The sequence below is a fragment of the Haliotis cracherodii genome, unplaced genomic scaffold (assembly GCF_022045235.1).
Source record: "Haliotis cracherodii isolate W230 unplaced genomic scaffold, xgHalCrac1.p SCAF_30, whole genome shotgun sequence".
Classification (NCBI taxonomy): Eukaryota; Metazoa; Mollusca; class Gastropoda; order Lepetellida; family Haliotidae; genus Haliotis; species Haliotis cracherodii.
Window position 1 is genome coordinate 1,840,859 of NW_027266287.1, and position 21,068 is coordinate 1,861,926.

The 21,068-nt window shown below is 39.8% G+C and overlaps 1 protein-coding gene across 1 annotated transcript; it reads left to right on the plus strand.

The window, feature by feature from the left end:
• Positions 1–1,584: 1,584 nt before the first annotated feature.
• On the plus strand, positions 1,585–16,616 carry LOC139477026 (uncharacterized). Its single transcript, XM_071259585.1, has 5 exons — positions 1,585–1,723; positions 10,638–10,719; positions 12,972–13,083; positions 13,583–13,691; positions 15,233–16,616. Exons 2-5 carry the CDS (start codon positions 10,671–10,673, stop codon positions 15,305–15,307), a joined length of 345 nt encoding a protein of 114 aa, XP_071115686.1. The 5' UTR covers positions 1,585–1,723; positions 10,638–10,670; the 3' UTR covers positions 15,308–16,616.
• Positions 16,617–21,068: the final 4,452 nt, after the last annotated feature.

Sequence of the window (21,068 nt, forward strand, 5' to 3'; positions counted from 1 at the left end):
ATATCAGCAAATATCGCCGTGGGCGCTTATTAAAGCGGGGCGCTTATTACGTCGAATACGGTATATATAGTCTGGTTCAAAATTATTGAGAATTTAAATGTCATATTCGAGGAAGCATACATGAAATATCAATATTGACAAGTGTTTAAAATTGAGGTATGGTCAAAGGGAAGCAACTCTTCTTCAATTTTAGAAGTTGCAAATTAGAGTTATCTCCCTTGATTATGGAGCAGACGACTTTTCCTGATATATGTCAGAAATGAGTGCAGAGGAGAAAAGAAGGTTGATTCTACAGCTCCATGATGAAGGCATCACTGATGCTGCTACATTAGCAAAGAGCAGAGATACTCCTCTTTCTACAGTGTATAGAGTTAAGAAGAATATTGAGAATGGTTCAGGAATTGAGCACAGAAAAGGAGCGGGGAGACCTCGAAAACTGGTATTTGGTGATCGTGTGAGACTAAGTATTTTGGCTTCTAAAAACAGAAGGGCGAGTATCTCAAATATCCAACATGAAATGGTAGATAGAGGGTCAGTACATGTATCCAAATCTACAGTAAGAAGAAATTTGATGAACTTGGATTGGAAAAAAATGAAAGGAATTGACTCTCCGCTCTTGAAACAAGAACACAAGGATAGACGTGTAGAGTGATGTTTGGCGCATGAAAACTTTGACTGGAACAGTGTTATTTTCACAGATGAAAGCTCTGTATTGGTGTATCCTAACAATGTTAAAATGTGGACAAAGTGTCATTCCGTTCCATTGTACCAGAGACCAAAGTAAAGTCCGAAGTTTCATGTTTGGGGAGGGATATCTTCACTTGGAACGACGACCATGTGTGTTTTTTAGGGTAATTTAACCAGTGAAAGGTATACAGACATTTTGGAAGCTCACCTGATCCCAAATGCAGATGTTTTTTATGGAATTACTTGGATTTTGCAACAGGATAATCACCCCAAACACACCGCAAGACATGCGCGGCAGTGGTTTGTGGACAACAATGTGACCATTTTGGACTGGCCTAGCTACGTTCCGGACTTAAATCCTATAGAAAATGTGTGGGGACTCATGAAGGAGTCGGTGAACCAAAAGGGATTGACAAAAGTTGATGACATGAAGCGCGAGGTGGTGCGATATTGGGACGCTCTCACCCACAAGACTCTAACCTCTCTCATAGAAAGTATGCCCAATCGAATAAAAATGGGTTTGGAAGCAAATGGTGGTCTGATAAAATATTTATGTTACTGTGATGTGATTAAAGAAGGTTTGTGCTCACTTAAAATATGTTTTATTTTTTGGGGGGAAATTTTCATATTTACAATTTTAACGATTTTTCAATTCTCAATAATTATGACTCATACTGTATTCTACAACATAAATCGTCCTTATCGTTATTAAAAATAGAGTTGCCGTTTTCTTCTGATCGAGTTGCCTTTTTAGCCTGCATCCCATTTTTGCTAGCTGCTTCCTCGTATTCCACTCTATGTCGAGAAGTGGTAATGAGTGTGAAATTTCTACGTAGTCTCGATAAAACATAAAAAAGACAAAATATTTTGATTTAATGTTTTGTTTAAATGAAGACCTCTTGCAGATTCGACCCTGTCTCTTCAAAAAGAAAGTGCGGTACTATCTTTGTGTTACTTTGACTACGACAAACAGAGTGGCGTCCCTTGGATAACAGGAAGCGTCCGAAAGTATCAAAGTTTTCGGAGCCTGCAATGGGTAATAATATTCTCAAATATTCATCCAAAGTACGCAGCAAAAGCAGGAAGGGTTACACGAGTAGAGCGTCGGTGCAAATCCGGTTTATTTACGCTACATTTCACCAGGAGGATACTCACCTCGTTTCAGACAGTCACTGCCGGTGTTGTTTACATTCAGACGGACTGGACACAGGTCGCCAAGGCTGGGTATCGTCCATACAGACTCTCACTCTTGCTTCGCTGACCAGTCACTGACATGTTTTAGTTAGCTTTTAGTAACCTTTTGGCCGGGCCAGTTTTACCTGTTTGCTATAATTATCAAAGCTATCTTTTGGATCAACAGGGTAGGGAAAAATGAACTTTCACATCTACGTTTTCAATCATAATGGTTAGGGTTAGAATATTTCTTTTACCATTTTGAGTCAATAAACTAGGATTTTCAACAATAACTATCACCTGGGCTGAAAACTATCACCCGGAGTGCGGGTTTCGATCCCCAGCCGCGTCATACTAAAAGACGTTAAAAGATGTTACTTGTTTTTACCCTGTCTGGCGCTCGGCATTAAGATGCTAAAACAAGGACAGTTCGGATCGGAGTACTGTGTCTGAGTGGGGTATTCATGTTAAACTGCAGCATGGTATCAGTGAGCTAGCACTATAAATCGGCATCAGTCCAGACTAGAACAAGCAGCCACACACACACACAGACACACGTTCATGCACGTCACTATATAAGTGCAATAATCTTGGACGCAACGTAAAACCCAATTTCACCTCCTTTACAATCACCTTACGATGATTTGCCATTTGAACATTGATGACTGACACTTATATACCCAGAGGTTCATTTGCAAATTAAAAAAATCTCTCCTGTTTTGTTTATCGTGTCGGCCATTGTGATGTCTTGCACATGACGTGAATGTACTATGATGCTCTGGTATTGTGACTGACTTACTGAGGTAATTCTTAAAAGACCTTTCTCTGCTTATGATGATATTATGTGACTATATTTGTTGTTAACAAACTACAAAGATGTCACTGTAGAGCAATGTTAGCATACATAAGCTCATGTCACCTCTCTTATTGAGGAACTACTTTGCACGATACAGCTGGTTTTTGCATTGCTGTCAGTGTTAACATGAAGTCACACATACTAAATATAAGTGACCGCCTCCGTGGTCTAGTGGTAGAGCGACCGCCCGGAGAGAGGAAGGTCCGGGGTTCGATCCCAAGCCACATCATACCAAAAGACGTTAAAAGATGGTACTAGTTGTTACCTTGTCTGGCGCTCGGCATTAAGGGGCTAAAACGAAGACTGGTCGGCTCGGATTCGGTATACTGTGTCTGAGTGGGGTATTCATGTTAAACTGCGGCATGGTATCTCAGTGGGCTAGCACTATAAATCGGCATCAGTCTGTACTAGTACAAGCAGCCACACACACATGAGTGCTTGCACGTCGCTATATAAGTGCAATAATCTTGGATGCGACGTTAAACCCCATTTCACCTCGCCTCACTAAATATAAGTGTGTATAGATCTAGGTCTACATCCCTTGAGCTAAAAATATTGATAAAAAAAATAGAAGAATTTACTTCCACTTTGTGTGAGTTCATTGCTGCATTAAAAATAGGCACTAGTCCTGTAGTCCTTACTGAACTGCCCAATAGTTAAGGTGTCATAAGGACTAGTAGACATTTGCCATTTTTAGGGTTTTGCTTTATGTTATCATGATAAGGACTAGTGGTCTAAAACTGTTAGTGTCTTTTGCTTGAGGGGGTCTCAAAGTGAAGAATTACATGCAGTGTTAGTAATGGGCACTCGTCCTGTAGTCCTTGCCAAACTGCCAAACAGTTAAGGTATCATAAGGACTAGTAGAAATTTGCCCTTTTTTAAGGTTGTTGCCATATGTTATTATTATAAGGACTAGTGGACTAAAAATGTTAGTTTTTACTGCTTCATTGGAGTATGAATCTCAGACATGAAGGAGATATTTCTACGCTATTTGATTTAAGAAAACAGAATCTACTCCCTAGCTAGTCTGGGCCTCATTCCACATAGTGATCTTAGCGCTAAGTCTGATACTTTAACATAGGCTTGTGACAGTCATAGTCAAAGATCACTTTGTGGAGCACATCCCTGACTCTCATACGATCTTGTTAGCTAAAACTATATTAACATTAAGTTTAGACTATCAGCTGAATCCCTGACCACACTTCTGAACTTGATACAGACCAATGACCGAAGGACAAGCAGCTGACACCGATATAAGAACATTCTCAACATTTACTCCATCGACACAGCTGCAGATATGCCACATATTTGCGTAAATTACTTTCCATTAACTTGCGTACAGAAACGCACAAATGAAAAACTCAAATTTTTAAAAGCAGCATGCGTAAATGCCAAATGAAGCTTTTTCAGCATGCGTATAAAGGAGCTAATTTCCAAAACACCATTACTAGTCCGGTCAAAATAACTATAGACCCACCACAAATTGCAACAGAAATGTTTTTAGTTGATTCATATGTAACAAGCCTTCCTTAACATCATATCAAAAATCTAGAAAAATCTAAGTGGGGGAACATTTTCAAATTCAGTCATCTTTACTATGGCATTAACTAGTATTTTCATACAAATATTATAAATATTTGATTTTTTAAAAATTATTCAATGTTAACTGTGTAACATATCAAATAAAAGCTACTAATACAGGCTTCATTATGCTATACCTTTTCATAATCTATCTTGTTTTGTTTGATAGAAATCAGCAAAAATCTGTTTTCAGCTTTCAATAACTCTTGTCACAAACAGCAAGAAACGGTCATATGCTGACGGATACATCCCATCAAGTTGTCAGCATAGCACACACACATGTATAGTTAAGGTAAACACATGTATTAATCACAGTTCACTATCTTCAAAAGCCTCAGGCTGTTGGCAGTTCAAACAAGACATGCCACGACATTCGCCACACAGTGAAGAACACTGCAATCCGTGACGCCTACAGCTACATTGGTTTGAACCACACATGCTTGTTTTACAGTTGCATTTGATTATGGTGAGTAGTTCTTTGGGAGCTGCTGGTATATCTGTCAGCTGAGGAATCATTCTTCCATCAATAACTTTCCAACCCCATTCTTCTGCTGCAACTTCATCCACTGCTTTCCATTGCTGCACCTGGTGATAGACCCTCATGCTGTGAAATTTTGCAGCAGCTGATGTTGGGGGTAAGCTTTGAGGGGTGACGTAAGTCATACTTGATGCGACCTTCTCACAAAACCGACGGTATCTTAGGTCATTTAGATCTTCACCTGGTAAGCTGTTGTAAAGGCACAAGAGAGCCTTTTCTCCAGATATTATTATCTGTTCTCTGGTGATATCCTGCTCTGGCTTGTCAAACATCTTAGCATACTCTCTGAAGTCAGGGCTTGACTGAAATCTTTTCAACGATACTGCTTTCCCTATGCTGTGAATTCTAGATGTTGTGTCACAACCCAGTATGGCATGAATAAATAACAAATGCTGGGTTACACTGTGGCCAAGTTTTCTCCTTGTTGCATTAATGTCCCATATCTTCATTGGTTTTCTTGAATTTGACTTTGGTGAAGAATGAAAGAAAATGTCATGTGATTCTTCTCTGGACAGTTGTGCATCCTGTTTCTTTCATTTTGTCACTAAGGAGATTGAGAAATCTTTGTTTGTTCTTGGCGTTCGTAAGGAATTGTTCTTTCTTGGACTGAATGATCATGTCACCCTCAAACATTACAGTTGCGCCAACTACACCCCCGGTTCTCCTCAGATGTGTCATATCCTTTGTTGCAGGGTTCTCGTTGTAGCCATCAAAGACAATTGTTGGCATGCCATAATGACTGGTTACATAATTGCAGTACATGCCACATGCATCATTGTAAGTGATTCCACGAGGCCATGGTAAACGCTGCAGTAGTGATCCACCATCAAGAACATACCGAACTTCTTTTGGAATCGCCACCGTGTTCCTGACATCAAGCATTTCCCAGATGGCATTAGAGAGAAGTGATTTATTAGCTTGCTTCAGTAGAACAGTGGAGTCAAACAAAGAAGTTGGATATGTACACAGTTCATACTTCATAAGTTCCTTCAAGTTTCCTGATGTATCACCAGCTGCTGTAACTAGTCTCTGGAACAAGAGTCGAGGGTCAACAGACTCTGCAATTTCCTCATCTTCAACAGATGGTTTGCAATTTAATGTCACAGCTTGATTGGATTTCTTGAATGAAAAGTCAGATACATTTTTGCCAGACATTGAATTCAAGATCATAGATCCAACACTTTTTGCTTCATCTGCGTTTACTGAGTTATTAGCTGTGATGCCATTGGCAATATTTCTGAGGACAGGGTCTTCATGAAATGGGTCTCGATCAGTGAGGTAGTCTACTAGTTTTCTTACATCTGATGTATTTCTGTGAATCCTCGCCCTGGTCATATCTGTATGTTGTTCACTACTTCTGTTTTCAACCTGAGTCAACTCTTGCATTGCATTGTTTATCTCTGTTCGAGCAGGCATGGACATCAACCATACAAGACGTTGTGTCTCGTTCATTCCAGTTCCTCTTGTTAGTCCACCATTTGTTTTTAAACTTCTCATGAGGACTTGCTCGATAACTAGATCAGAGGATAGGCCTCCCCAGAATCGATAAGATCGTCGAACAACGTGGTGACCATCCTCAAACATCTTGTGAACTTCAGGATGCATTTCTGGAAGTTGTGCCATCATCTGTAGGTATATATGAACAGACTTTGCATAAAGATTGTGCCCAGAAGCAGCAAAGTATGGTAGCATATGTGATAAGGATTTGAGATGGAGATTCCAATTGCCAGTTCTCTCACCTCGAATGAAACTCCTTAGGATATCCACCATTTCCATGTATTGCATCCACAGCTTTGCTGTTCTCAAGTTCTTCATGGCGTCCTTCATTGTTTGAAGTCTGTCGACAACTCTTGACAATGCTTCGGATGAGCTAATGTCATCAGTAGAAATAGTTCCTCTGATCAAATCATCAAATAGAGTACATACTTCGGTCAGATCTTCATTGTCAGGTGAGCAATCTGGGTGTTCCTCTGTCACTCCCTCCACTGGTTCCTCAGTCACTCCCTCCACTGGTTCCTCAGTCACTCCCTCCACTGGTTCCTCAGTCACTCCCTCCACTGGTTCCTCAGTCACTCCCTCCACTGGTTCCTCAGTCACTCCCTCCACTGGTTCTCTCATGACTGCTTGGACTTGTCCTTCCAACCTCTGTTCAGATTTGTTTGGTGAAACTTGAAAAACCTTGGCTAACAGCAAAGCATTTACACTGGTTTCTACAAGGAGATGTGCTCTAACAGCTCTTGCTATTGCCTTTCCTGAAAGGATGTACGTTACTGCATTGGTTGCATAGATGACGTCCAGCAGCTCAAAGAGTCCGGATCCTGACATCAAATGGCCAATGCAACCTAAGAAGCTCATCTCTGTGTGCAGGCCACCAAGTCTCAGGACAATTCCCTGTAAGTCACTTGTATATGGCTCTCTGTGAATAATCATCATAGCTTTCCACCACAGTGGTTGATCAAAGGTAAGGACAGGTGTAATGTCATACTTCCTTGCTTGGTCACACACAAATAGCAGTGTTGAATATATACATGTCAAGTCAGTTGGATCCATGTCAATCATTGGCAGAAATACAACGGATGCCTGTCCAGGATATGATCCCTTGTGAACTGCCTGCATCATTCCAGACCAGGCTGGTCGGGAGGGCCTAAGAAGCCAGACAGTCTTCCATAACAAATCAACTGATGATGTTGGATCGTAGGCAGCAAATTCTGGAAGCTGGGTGTATTTCAGCTCTGATCTCATTTCAAATGGTTGTTTGTAGAAATTAATCCTAATCTTTCCAATTGCAGCTAAATCATCAGCTGCAACTTCTGTTCTTGGAATAGGTTGTTGGTGTTTGGTTCCTGGTGTTATGGTTGCTATGATGCCCATCCCGTGGAATGTGTTACGGCCGTCTAGTGTCCTGACATTATGATCGACGTTGTCAGCAACAAATTGTACAAATCTGCCAGATGTTATGTTTGGTAGGTCAATACCCTGGTTCACAGCAGAAGAGTATTCAAACTTCTTTACCTCGGAGTAAGAGCTGCAAAATCCAAGACTTGAAAGGGTGTCAATCAGATATTTAGAGGCAAAGTGATGATGCAGCTGTATTGCTAAGCCGATTTGAAGGGGGGCTCTAAGAAGACGTGGCCTTACAGCTTGGGCAATAGCCTGTCCAATAGAGGCCAGTTTCAAGTTGATATCTTTTCCAACAAAGAGGGTTTGTAGAAGAAGTTTCAATGATGAGGGAAGATATTCTTCATTGCCCAAAATGTTAGAAAGCTCGTCTGGTGTGGGATATGTGTTGGTTTGGACATTCATAGATTTGATGTCATTCTTTATTAGTTTAGATGCTGTTTGTAACAGTCTCATCTTTTCCTTTTCAGGATCTTCACTTCTTGGCTTTTGATAATGTTCTTGTAATATCTTTGATGCTGTTGTTCTGAGTGTGATAACATTTGGTTTCCCATTTATTTCCGTTATAAAAACTCTGTCACCAAAATACTCTAGTAGTTGTTGTTTCATGTAGGTAAATCCATAGGCATCAGTATCACCTTGAAACTCTTGCATCTTCATTATGAGATCTTGAACTGAGACCTGTTCATCATCAACTTGTTCTAGGTATTCAGCTGTCTTCAAGAAAGCTTCCTTCTTTTTCAAATCATGTTGTCTTCCTAACTTTAGTTTTTTCGGTGTATCATTTTCATGGGAAAATTGACGGGGGATATCTTTGTCTGTCCTGAAGTTGACACTGCATGTTTGATGATATATAGCATCGACAGCATGGAGATCTTGTGCAAACTCTAATCTCGAAAATATTTTCTCACTCCAACTGTCCTTTCTTGTCAAGCATGTACTTCTAATCTTGTCTCCAAATTCTTTAGTTCTCACAGGAAACACATCTACAATCTTCCTCTTTCTGGAATACTTTGCAGATCTTCCACAAAACAAACAGTTTGTTTTGAAAGAGAAAGTAGGTTCTTGAGAACATGTTCTTGACAAATTGTGAGAATTTAATTTTTCAGGTTTTTTGCTGCTTGCAATATAATTTGGATTGCAATAATTACTCCTACATTTTGTATGCACAGTTTGACCTGCCTGAACGTATACTGAGTCACAGCGGGCTGAACTAGCTTTGTTTACTCCGCGACTTCCTTTCTCTCCCAAAATAACAGTTTCCTTGTCATCTGTAAAATTGTCTTGACAGAGAGGACACTTATCCATGGAGTACACAACCTGCAAGTAGTAGGATCTTATTAAATACAAATATCATTATAAGTTCAGAAACATTCCAATCAGGTATGAGAAACAATGTAACTGTTGTAATTGTCTAATTAAATTTTAGGTGCCAGGTCCATGTTCATTTACGTTAACATTGGCATGATGTTCCAGTCCTAACCATTTTCTAACTTCACAAGGTACATAAGATAATTAATGTTACCAGAAAATGTAATTTGTAAAGTACTATACAAAATTTCAAATGCAAAGGATTACTATAAAAAATATAAAAAATACCTTTCGGTTCAAGGTTCCAGGTTAATCACTCAAGTGGACCTTGTTGTTAGGTACATAGTACTTAGGTAAAAAAGTTTGGCAGGAAACATTTTCAAACAGAGGACTCTTTATCTTGATATATTTCATGATTGAGTACATTTTATACAGAATTTCATTTGTTTATGATATCCATGATAGTTTATCTTGTAAACTACTTATGGGTACATACCTGCTGGACATGAAAACGACAGAATGGTGCCAAATATGTGCTGGGTGATGACCTTGTTAGCCTGTCTCCTAGGTAAACATGGCCGCCGATGTGCTACTTGTCGGAAAACTTATATTTGTCAAAATTTATTTATGACCTTTACTTGACATATAACTTTTTATATTTATATTTTTTCAATATGAAGATTTTCAAACAAATAAACAATTGTTAATATTATTGAATAAATATAGTTAAGACAAACAAAAACTATATATATGATTAAATGTGAATATATGTGTTTTTCGCTAATTTTTTTTCCAAAGGCAGATTACATTAGTTTTATGCAGATTAGATACAAACTATAGATACAAAAGGACTGCTTGTGACACAAGCTTTCATTTGATGTGTAATATGATATGGTTAAACAAAAAATGAAACATTCATTTTTTTCATTTTTTTTGTATTTTGTATTGATTTACCACTAAAGATCATACCCAAACTAAACAATTTTCCCTTACTTAGATTTTCCTAGATTTTTACTATGTTGTAAGGGGATGTTTTCTGTTCATGAAACAGGAGAAATAATTTCTGTTGCAATTTGTGGTGGGTTTGGTAGGATTTGACACTATATTGACCGGACTATACCAGCTAATTAACTTTCCAAACCAAGCCTATATATTTAGAACAGTTACATACATCTAAAACATTATTTCATGTTTTTTATATCTTAAAATGTTGACAAATTTTGGGAAAAACCCAATAGAGTGATGACTAGATGAGTGAAAAAATATTGTTTACCCAATAAAAAATGTAATAACCCAATTAAAACAGAAACCATAAAGTAAAAACTCAATTTCTCAAAAGGTTATCTGGAGCTCTGCGACAATAACATTTCATCATCATCTTCATTTTTCGACATTTGCCTTGTTGCCTGCCTTAAAAACTTAAGTCGGTCGACTGCTGCTGATAGGTTGGACGCGGGGCCCGGAAATCTTGTGGATTTTTCACATCATATTAACATGATGTATACTTCTCTTGTAAAATAATTCTTTTCTCAGTCCCAAATGCAAATACACAGTTATTTTGTTACTTGACTAATTGAGTTATATTCACTGCAGCTTGACTGATGAGAACGACAGAAGGGTTTGAAGATGGCGACGTCTGGCAGTAAACCAGAGCCAGGGTTTTCTTTTGACTCAGGTTCGTTCTCACTGTTTTGTAAATACTCAACTTCTCCCTCACTGTCATACCTGCATGCTCGCTGACTCGTCCGTCTCTCACTGACTCACCCATCTCTCACTGACTCACTTGTCTCTCACTGACTCACCTATCTCTCACTGACTCACCCATCTCTCACTGACTCACTTGTCTCTCACTGACTCACCCATCTCTCCCTGACTCACCTATCTCACACTGACTCACCTATCTCTCACTGACTCACCCATCTCTCACTGACTCACTTGTCTCTCACTGACTCACCTATCTCACACTGACTCACTTGTCTCTCACTGACTCATCTATCTCACACTGACTCACCCATCTCTCACTGACTCACCTATCTCTCACTGACTCACCTATCTCTCACTGACTAACTTGTCTCTCACTGACTCACCTATCTCACACTGACCCCTTTGTCTCTCACTGACTCACCTATCTCTCAATGACTCACCTATCTCTCACTGACTAACTTGTCTCTCACTGACTCATCTATCTCACACTGACTCACCCATCTCTCACTGACTCACCTATCTCTCACTGACTCACCTATCACTGACTCACCCATCTCTCACTGACTCACCTATCTCACACTGACTCACCTATCTCTCACTGACTCATCCATCTCTCCCTGACTCACTTGTCTCTCACTGACTCACTTGTCTCTCACTGACTCACCTATCTCTCACTGACTCACTTGTCTCTCACTGACTCACCTATCTCTCACTGACTCACTTGTCTCTCACTGACTCACCTATCTCTCACTGACTCACCTATCTCTCACTGACTCACTTGTCTCTCACTGAGACCACTTGTCTCTCACTGACTCACCTATCTCTCACTGACTCACCCATCTCTCACTGACTCACTTGTCTCTCACTGACTCACCTATCTCACAGACTTGTCTCTCACTGACTCACCCATCTCTCACTGACTCACTTGTCTCTAATTGACTCCTCTTTGATCCCCTTTGACTCACCATCTCTATGTCACTGATCCTTTTTGACTTACCATTCCTGTCTCACTGATCCTCTTTGACTCACCATCTGCTGACTGATCCTCTTTGACTCACCATCTGTCTGACTGATCCTCTTTGACTCACCATCTGTCTGACTGATCCTCTTTGACTCACCATCTGTGGCTCACTGATCCTCTTTGACTCACCATCTGTCTGACTGATCCTCTTTTACTCACCATCTGTGGCTCACTGATCCTCTTTGACTCACCATATCTGTCTCACTGATCCTCTTTGACACACCATCTGTCTCACTGATCCTCTTTGACTTACCATCTCTGTCCCACTGATCCTTTTTGACTCACCATCTGTCTGACTGATCCTCCTTTACTTACCATCTCTGTCTGACTGATCCTTTTTGACTTACTATCTGTCTGACTGATCCTCTTTGACTCACCATCTCTGTCTGACTGATCCTCTTTGACTCACCATCTGTCTGACTGATCCTCTTTGACTCACCATCTGTCTCACTGATCCTCTTTGACTCACCATCTGTCTCACTGATCCTCTTTGACTCACCATCTCTGTCTGACTGATCCTCTTTGACTCAGCATCCCTTTCTCACTGATCCTCTTTGACTTACCACCCCTGTGTCACTGATCCTCCTTGACTCACCATCTCTGTCCCACTGATCCTCTTTGACTCACCATCTCTGTCTGACTGATCCTCTTTGACTCAGCATCCCTTTCACACTGATCCTCTTTGACTTACCACCCCTGTGTCACTGATCCTCCTTGACTCACCATCTCTGTCCCACTGATCCTCTTTGACTCACCATCTGTCTCACTGATCCTCTTTGACTCACCATCTGTCTCACTGATCCTCTTTGACTCACCATCTCTGTCTGACTGATCCTCTTTGACTCAGCATCCCTTTCTCACTGATCCTCTTTGACTTACCACCCCTGTGTCACTGATCCTCCTTGACTCACCATCTCTGTCCCACTGATCCTCTTTGACTCACCATCTGTCTCACTGATCCTCTTTGACTCACCATCTGTCTCACTGATCCTCTTTGACTCACCATCTCTCTCACTGATCCTCTTTGACTCACCATCTCTGTCCCACTGATCGTCTTCGACTCACCATCTGTCTCACTGATCCTCTTTGATTTACCACCTCTGTACCTGACCACTGTCCTCCTATCCACACAGTCATTCCCTTACAGAAGACTGATCCATGCTGTCCAGTATATGATAAACAGTCTCCATGTCTGTTAACAGTGATCCCCAAGGACAAGGTTGTGAAAGGAGAGAAACTCGGTGAGATCAAGGTGATGTTGGATGGCCTGAAGAAATCGGACCCTGTCCACGCTAACTATGAAAAAGACACCAGGTGAGTTTTGATGAATGTATTTTTCCAACCAGCCATGACAGATTTTTGTTTGTTTGTTGTTTAACGCCACACTCAGCAAAGTTCCAGCTATATGACAGTTGTCTGTGAATAATCAGGTCTGCACCAAGCAATCCAGTGATATCATGAGTATCGATCCATGCAACTGGGATACGTTGACATGCATCAACTCTGTCAGCTAGTCTGACGACCGGATCCTGTTAGTCCCACTTATGACAAGCACAGTCACCTTTTATGACGAGTATGGGTTGCTGAAGACCTCTTCTCTACCAGGATCTTCATGGATCGCATGACAGAAAAATCATAGTTGGATGAAAGAATCAAGTTTTCTTTAATTCTTAAACTTCTTTTCAGCCATCTGCCTGTGTACAAGATGAAACAGAATAAGAAATAAAAAAATGTTTATTTATTGAAAGGGTTATGTACTTCTAAAAACAGGGACGAAACAGAGTTCTTGTCATAATAAAGACTGTGATTTCAGGCGTATTCGAACCTGGTGTGAGATGGGAAAGAGGCGGTATTCCTTCTCCTATGAGTTTCCTGAAGATGCTGAAATAGATCCATTATCTGTGGAAGTCCCAGAAAAAGAGGTATGTGTTTTGTTTGTTTTACCACATGTGGGACAAATATTAATCCTAAAGTAATTTTGAGTACAGGATGGTTATTATATAGGAACGGAGTTCGTCTGTCTGTCCGTCCTTCCGTCTTTCCATCCGTCCATCTTTCCATCCATCCGTCTGCTTCTCAAAAGAAACACACTTTCTTAAAAACTAGTTAAGGTAGAGACATGAAGTTTTACAGGCTGATTAGGGCTGCAACGAATACACTATGAGGCGAATACGATTCATATCACGAATATAGGGTAACGAATACTAATATTTATTCACAAATACAATAACGAGTCAGCAGTTGATGTATAATTTATTATATTCAGTGAAATATAACAACATAAATTATTTGACATGGTTGGATATATAGTAATATATAATACATTTATGTACTGCATTTTACTAGTATCTGCTCAAATATGAAAATGACCGGTGACCACAATACTGTCAAAATATATATATGAGTGTTGTCTTTAAAGAAATCTCTGCATATAATATGTTCTTATGGATATTTTTAGTTACAGGGTATGTAGATGCACATGACTGCATATTCGTAAATATTTGATTCTAGTGACCACGAATAACAAATTGAATTCATGAATGGATACGGTTCGATTCTCCGAATAGGCGAGTGAATCGGCGAGTGAATCGTAACAGCCCTGAGGCTGATATTACTGGCCATAATCATGATCATGATGATGATGATGATTTTCTGAGAAAGTACTGGTGTTACATGAATATAGTTTGCATGCTTTTCTCAGAGATACTTGTCAAGACTAAGTTCGAGAAGTGGTGCCATGATTTATTTTTTTCAGAGACATGCTGTGATATTTATAACTGAAATACAAATGGTTTTATTACCATGGTAACCAGGGTCAAGTAGAAGATGATTATCATTTTGTAATAATGTGTAGCCACTTTAACTATTTGAGATGTAAATATATACCCCGTAAATGCTATTTGTACTCTACATCATGTAAGTTTAATATTTAAATGGCTTTAACAGTTGTACCCTCTGTTCAAAACCCTGCTTTCTTCACTTGCAAGGCAATGCGATTGCTACAGTGCTCCACACAAACACTGGTCCGCTGGTCTGAGTCTAGTATATTTTTAAAGGACCAGTAAAATGAAATAAATGGCTGTCTCATCTTATTTTTGGACAAAGTAATTTAAGTTTGTACAACGTTTGAAATCAGCGATAGAGCATGTGTACACTCGAAGCACCATTATGTCTAGTAGAGATCCATCAAGACCAGTAGATGTTTTGGGGGAAGTATCGTTTTTTGCTGCTGGGTGGGGGGGTGGGTTTTAGGTGATTATGGTTTTATACTGCTTTTAGCAATATTCCAGCAATATCACTTCGGGGGACACCAGAAATGGGCTTCACACATTGTACCCATGTTGGGAATCAAACCCAGGTCTTCGGCGTGACAAGCGAACGCTTTAACCACTAGGCTACCCCAATGAATAGAAAGATTATTATAACTGAAATATTCTTCAAAGTGGTGCCTCTTTATTTCCAGAGGAGTAAAGGAAAGTTCAAGATCTTCTTTAAGAAGAAAACAGATTTCCAGCTGCGAGATATTTGGACAAAGTGATGGGATTGAAGCATGACGAACAGCATAGATAAACCTGATGTCCTACTCATCTTGTACATATCATGCCATCACTCATGTCACCAGTCATGACATGTTTTCTATGAACAAAGAAGAGCTTCCAAGAGCTCCTGTCGGCAAAAAAACTTTGGTCCGAATCATTTTGTTAAATAACTACTGTTATTTTAATGTGTAATTTTGTTTTCAAATATCTGTAACTTAATTATTTCTCTAACTTAATTATTTCTCTAAAATTATTAATTATGTCTATGTTATTGTGATTTTATTGATTATTCAATCAAATTTGAGTATTTCCCATAGTCATGGTAGAATTGTATGTTGTTGCAGTAGAATTTATCAGAGATATTTAAGATAATGCAGCCATCTTCACTGATGAGAGGATCTTCATTTATGAAGCCTTCAAGAATTTATTATAATCAGCTAGACTAGTCAGGATGTTTAAGCAATAAACTGTATTATCATACCTCCATGTCAGAATGATGAGATCTGATTGGTCCTCATGATCTTGATATAATACTATGTATCCCACCTTGGAGGGGAATAAATTTCTCAGCGGGAGAATAAATCCCTTATACCCCACCATGAGCAAGTCAGGCTGCACGTGGATTTCTGAGAGGCAGAATAAATCAATTGTATGCCGCTTCCATGCAAAAGGTTGCATGCTTTTTCCAATTCAATGAAAGTACAAGTTGACCTCAGCTCAATCGAACAGCTGTTTTCTCGTAATTTTCAATTTGTTTTAATGCTTTTTTACAATGTCATATTAAAACATGTCGGTAAGATAAATTTGTTATAGCAGGATCGCTCTGGGTACAATGTACATGGGGTTTTATGCGTCCCTCGTTAGGTTTTATACGAGCCAGAGGCGAGCTGTATTAAACCGAACAGGGGACGCATAAAACCCCATGTACCCTGAGTGATCCTGCGACAACTCTATGTACTGTGTGTCACTGTCAGACTATAGGACCTCTATTATGACCATGTTTATGTGTGGAGTCATGAGGGATGTGATGCTGTAAGGCACCACCAGTTGCTGTTCTGAAGTGGTCTGTCAGCTATTTCAGGAACCAAGGTCATGGCTTTGAATCCCAGATTGGCCCTGATTACAGTGTTCCCGTTCACCGGTAATTACCAGTTTATAACCAGTAAAATTAGGCTTGGACCTGTAATTAATGGGACTGCCAGTCCCTGTGGACCAGCAAATAAAGTCCTGTTGTCTATTTAGTGCAAGGAAATAACATTTTGCTGTCCTTCGAGGTTAAATATCCATTTGAAGCGACTTAGTCTCAAACCAAAGATCTTACTAAGTTACTTTAGGGATAACGTCCTTGAAAATGTCAGACATGAACATACAGTGCATGGAACATGATGCTGAAAGCGTTAAAACCAGGTAATTTTCAAAAGGTGTTTTTTGTGTTCAAAGTTGGGATTAACAAAATTTGGGGGAGACTGGTTTGTTTTTAGGGATGCCAGCCCACTGGGACTGTCAGTTTAAAAGGTCAGTGAGAACACCGGATTATCGTGCTAGGCTTGGCGGCAGTGAACCCTCACTCGTGGGCTTCACCATGTGGTAAACCTCTGAGACCTGCATCAACTCTGGCTTTCCTCCCACACAAGGTGACAAAATGGTGATGGAGCCAACTTGCCCTTGCACATGTTGATTCAATTGACAATGTAACAAAATATATCTGCAGATGTCAACATTTTCACAATTAAGTTTTTGTGAAGGCGTTGGTTTGTCTCAAAACTAGAAGAATCAATATTTTATACTACAAAATATTTTATACTTTTGAACTGGTCCCTGCTCTGACCTTGACAGTTCAACTTCCAAGGTTATGTCTTACTGCTTATTTGTACTTTTATGACTTGCAAATAATGTTGACCTCCATGTCAAATGCTGTTTAAACTATTGTTTACTCGAAGTGTATGTGGATCTAGTAAAAATGAAACATTTTAACAGATCCTTTAATTTTGGTTGTGATTTTATGGTGTTTTACTCTTTTAACATGTTTAAGTCTTCTATTCATATCATTTGTCATGTATGTTGCCACGAGTGATTTGTGTAGGACTTATATCTCAACCAGTGCTACAGACTCAGGCATCCATTGAGGCAAAACCACATGGAGAGTCCGGTCGATATACGTCCCAAGCCTAAGGCATGTTAGAGCTGGTGAATGTGGATTGGGTGGTTGCAGCAGGTGACCTCGGTATTTGTATGTTACCTTAAAGCATGGCTTGTTTAGCACACTCTCAACCACTCGTTTGCCTGGCCCAGAATTGATCATTTACAGGGACGAGCAGTTGAAATACTGTTGTGGCATAAAATAGTATTCACACAGGACCACTTACCTTTAGTTTGTATTTGTGTATTATCTTCTCCTACCAGATTGTAGTGTCATCTTGAATGCAGTCTATTTGAATGCGCTTACTTTTTTTAAGATTGATAAATAGAAGCAATCAAACTTTTTCCATGATCATAAGAGATCTCTAAAAGAGTTCACTGTATCTGACTATATCAAATTTTTAACATCTTGTTATTTGATGTATTTGCCATGACAGCTAGTGACAGCTTTGATCAAACTAGCCCCACAGATAGTCAACTAGCCCCACAGACAGTCGACTAGCCCTACAGATAGTCAACTAGCCCAATCTGTTCAAAGCTGATGGTTTGAAATACTTTAGCTTGTTTTTGATCTGGATTGTTAGATGTTTTGATTTTTTTTTATATTATTGCTTTAGTCATCTTAACTCATGCCTTACAATCTGAGGAGTGACATTGGTTCCTTAGTACACAGGGGAATGGAACAGAGAGGTTTGACATCCATTGCCTTCTTCCACAAAGCAGGGATCTTAGCACTAAGAGGATCGTAACTCCAATACTATACCATGGACTACATCAATTGTAGAGTTGAGATTGCTTCATGGAAGGTCCTGATACTGATGTGGAAGATGTGGAAGATGATGAATGTTGTAATTTCAATCTCTTCGAAAGCAGTCACAGATACTGTTTGAAGGTGGCATATGAAATAAATCCATGCTATGGAATTTCAGGGATGATCAATTGATTGATTAAATTGTTTGTTGTTTAACACTGCACTCAGCAATATTCCAGCTATATGATGGAGATCTGTAAATAATCAAGTCTGGACCAGACAATCCAGTGATTGACCGCATGAGCAAACGATCCATGCAATTGGGATGAGATGACATGCATCAACCAAGTCAGCGAGCTTGACCCCCGGGTCCTGTTAGTCGCCTCTTACATTAAGCATAGTCGCTTTTTTGGCAAACATGGGTTGCTGAAGATCTATTCTGTGCCTGTATCTTCACAGGTCGCTGCGGGGATGAATATCTGTTATGACCAGGTGTATGTGCTTTTGGAACACACCTTTACATATCCAGTCATTTTATGTTATATATAATTTATACTGATTAAATATTGAAGGCAGTAACCTATTTTCTCAATAATAGCAGATATGTTAGTGGATGCATGAATCTGTATGCATGTGTGGTACAAGTGTATTCAACTCCCCAACATTCATCTTGGGTTGTATTCTCCCCAGGGAGCTGAGAATGCAGTTTGAATGCACACTAATCAGTTATGTTTGTGTAATCGTGTCATTCTTTTAGCGTCACCCTCTGTGGAGTCTTGCTCTCAATTTGTGGCCTATTATTATTATTATTATTATTATTATTATTATTTATTCAGATTAATCAATATACATGGGAGCAGTCGGGTAGCCAAGTGGGTAAAGCGTTCACTCGTCACGCCGAAGGCTCAGGTTCGATTCCCCACATGGGTACAATTTTGAGCCCATTTCTGGTGTCTCCCACCGTGATACTGACATATTGCTAAAAGCGGCATAAAACTATACTCACTCACTCACTCACTCAATGTACATCATATATATGGACTGGCTGCAAGATGGCCAATGTGATGCCAAGCAATATTTACTCACTCAGTCCTATGTTTGGAGACACTAGTTGTCTAGAAGTATCCCTTTGGCAGATTCAACTTGTTGCTCGTGGTAGTCCACTGTATTCCTTGATATGCATGATATGCATGATATGCATGATATGCATGATACATTTCATTATGAACAAATGCGTTATCCTTTGTGTCATCAACATTAGCAGTGTTGCATTATCACAACTGCAGTGTGGCAAGACAATTTTTTGAAAACAAAACGATTATGTTTAGTGTCCTTTGTTTCCATGGTTACCATATCCTTGCATCCATACCTGTCAGGAAAGTTCTGGATTCAGTGTAAATTATGGAATCGAAATTTTGGTGTCAGACCATGATTTTGGTAGATGTTTTTCTCTTATGCACATCACTATGTACATGCAATAATCTTGAACACAATGTTAAACCCCATTTCAGGGGCAGTAGGGTAGCCTAGTGGTTAAAGCGTTTGTTCGTCACGCCGAAGACCCGGGTTCGATTCCCGACATGGGTACAATGTGTGAAACCCATTTCTGGTGTCCCCTACCGTGATATTGCTGGAATATTGCTAAAAGCGGCGTAAAACCATACTCACTCACTCACTAAACTCCATTTCACCTCACCTCACCTCACCGCTAAAGACAAGTTACGACATCACTGTGTGGATGAAAGGGTAAAACCATTTGTGTACCAGCCTTGAATGTAATGGTTTAGGAGTCCTTTGATATAAGTTGGTTTGTTTGAAGACCCATGGCGCTAATTTGTTTGACTACAGTATTTAGTATTATGTCGAAAGACATTTTGATATTTTATTTGTTGGGCGGGAAAGCTGAATATTTGCTTGAGTAGTTTTGGTGTGACAGGCCACGCAATCATGTCTGTATACCAGGTTAACATGTTATTATTGTTAAATATTTGCATACTTTGTATGATTTTTGCAGGAAATAAAGGTCAATGACCATGTTTCTGATTTGTTACATTGATAAGTTTATTTCAGGGCATCCTATACAGCCACAGGTCCATGGTACATGATGTAAAAAATACAGAAGCTCTTGTAGACGTTACTGCGATGAAATGATACTGATCTCCAGCCTCTTAATACATCATCTGACCCGTGAAGATCTGGGTAGAATAGGTCTTCAGCAACCCATGCTTGCCGTAAAAGACGACTATGCTTGTCGTAAGAGTCGACTAACGGGATCGGCTGGTCAGGCTCGCTGACTGGGATCATGCATGTCTTCATATATCAATTGCGTAGATCGATGCTAATAATGATGGGGGTTCTGGACAAGACAAGACCCAGGCCCTGAAAATACTTACGTGGTGGTCAAAGTGCAACTGCCATGCTGCCTACATGGTGTCAACTTTACCGATAATTCTCCTTCCTTGGCCACTGTTAAGGCAGCAGTGTTCAAGAGGGGAAGAAAGAGTCTGGAAGATGATCCACGACCAGGAAGACCTTCAATTGCCACTGCAAAGCAAAAATGAAAATACATAAAATACATGATATGATATGGATGATTGACGACTGATCACATCACATACAGAATGCATCTCTGATGAGAGACTTCAGAACATTCTGAGGAATAAACTGGACACGACAAAGGTTTCAGCTCGCTGGGTTCCAAGGCTTTGGACTCCTGATCAGAAACGCTCTAGGTTCATCATCTCGCTTTGTTTTGAAGCAGACCCATCTATTTGTTTTTAGCTATTTGTAACCTTGCATGGATGGTTAAGTCTGTCTGTTTGTTGTTTTACGGTGCACTCAAATATTCAAGTTATATGACGGCAATCTGT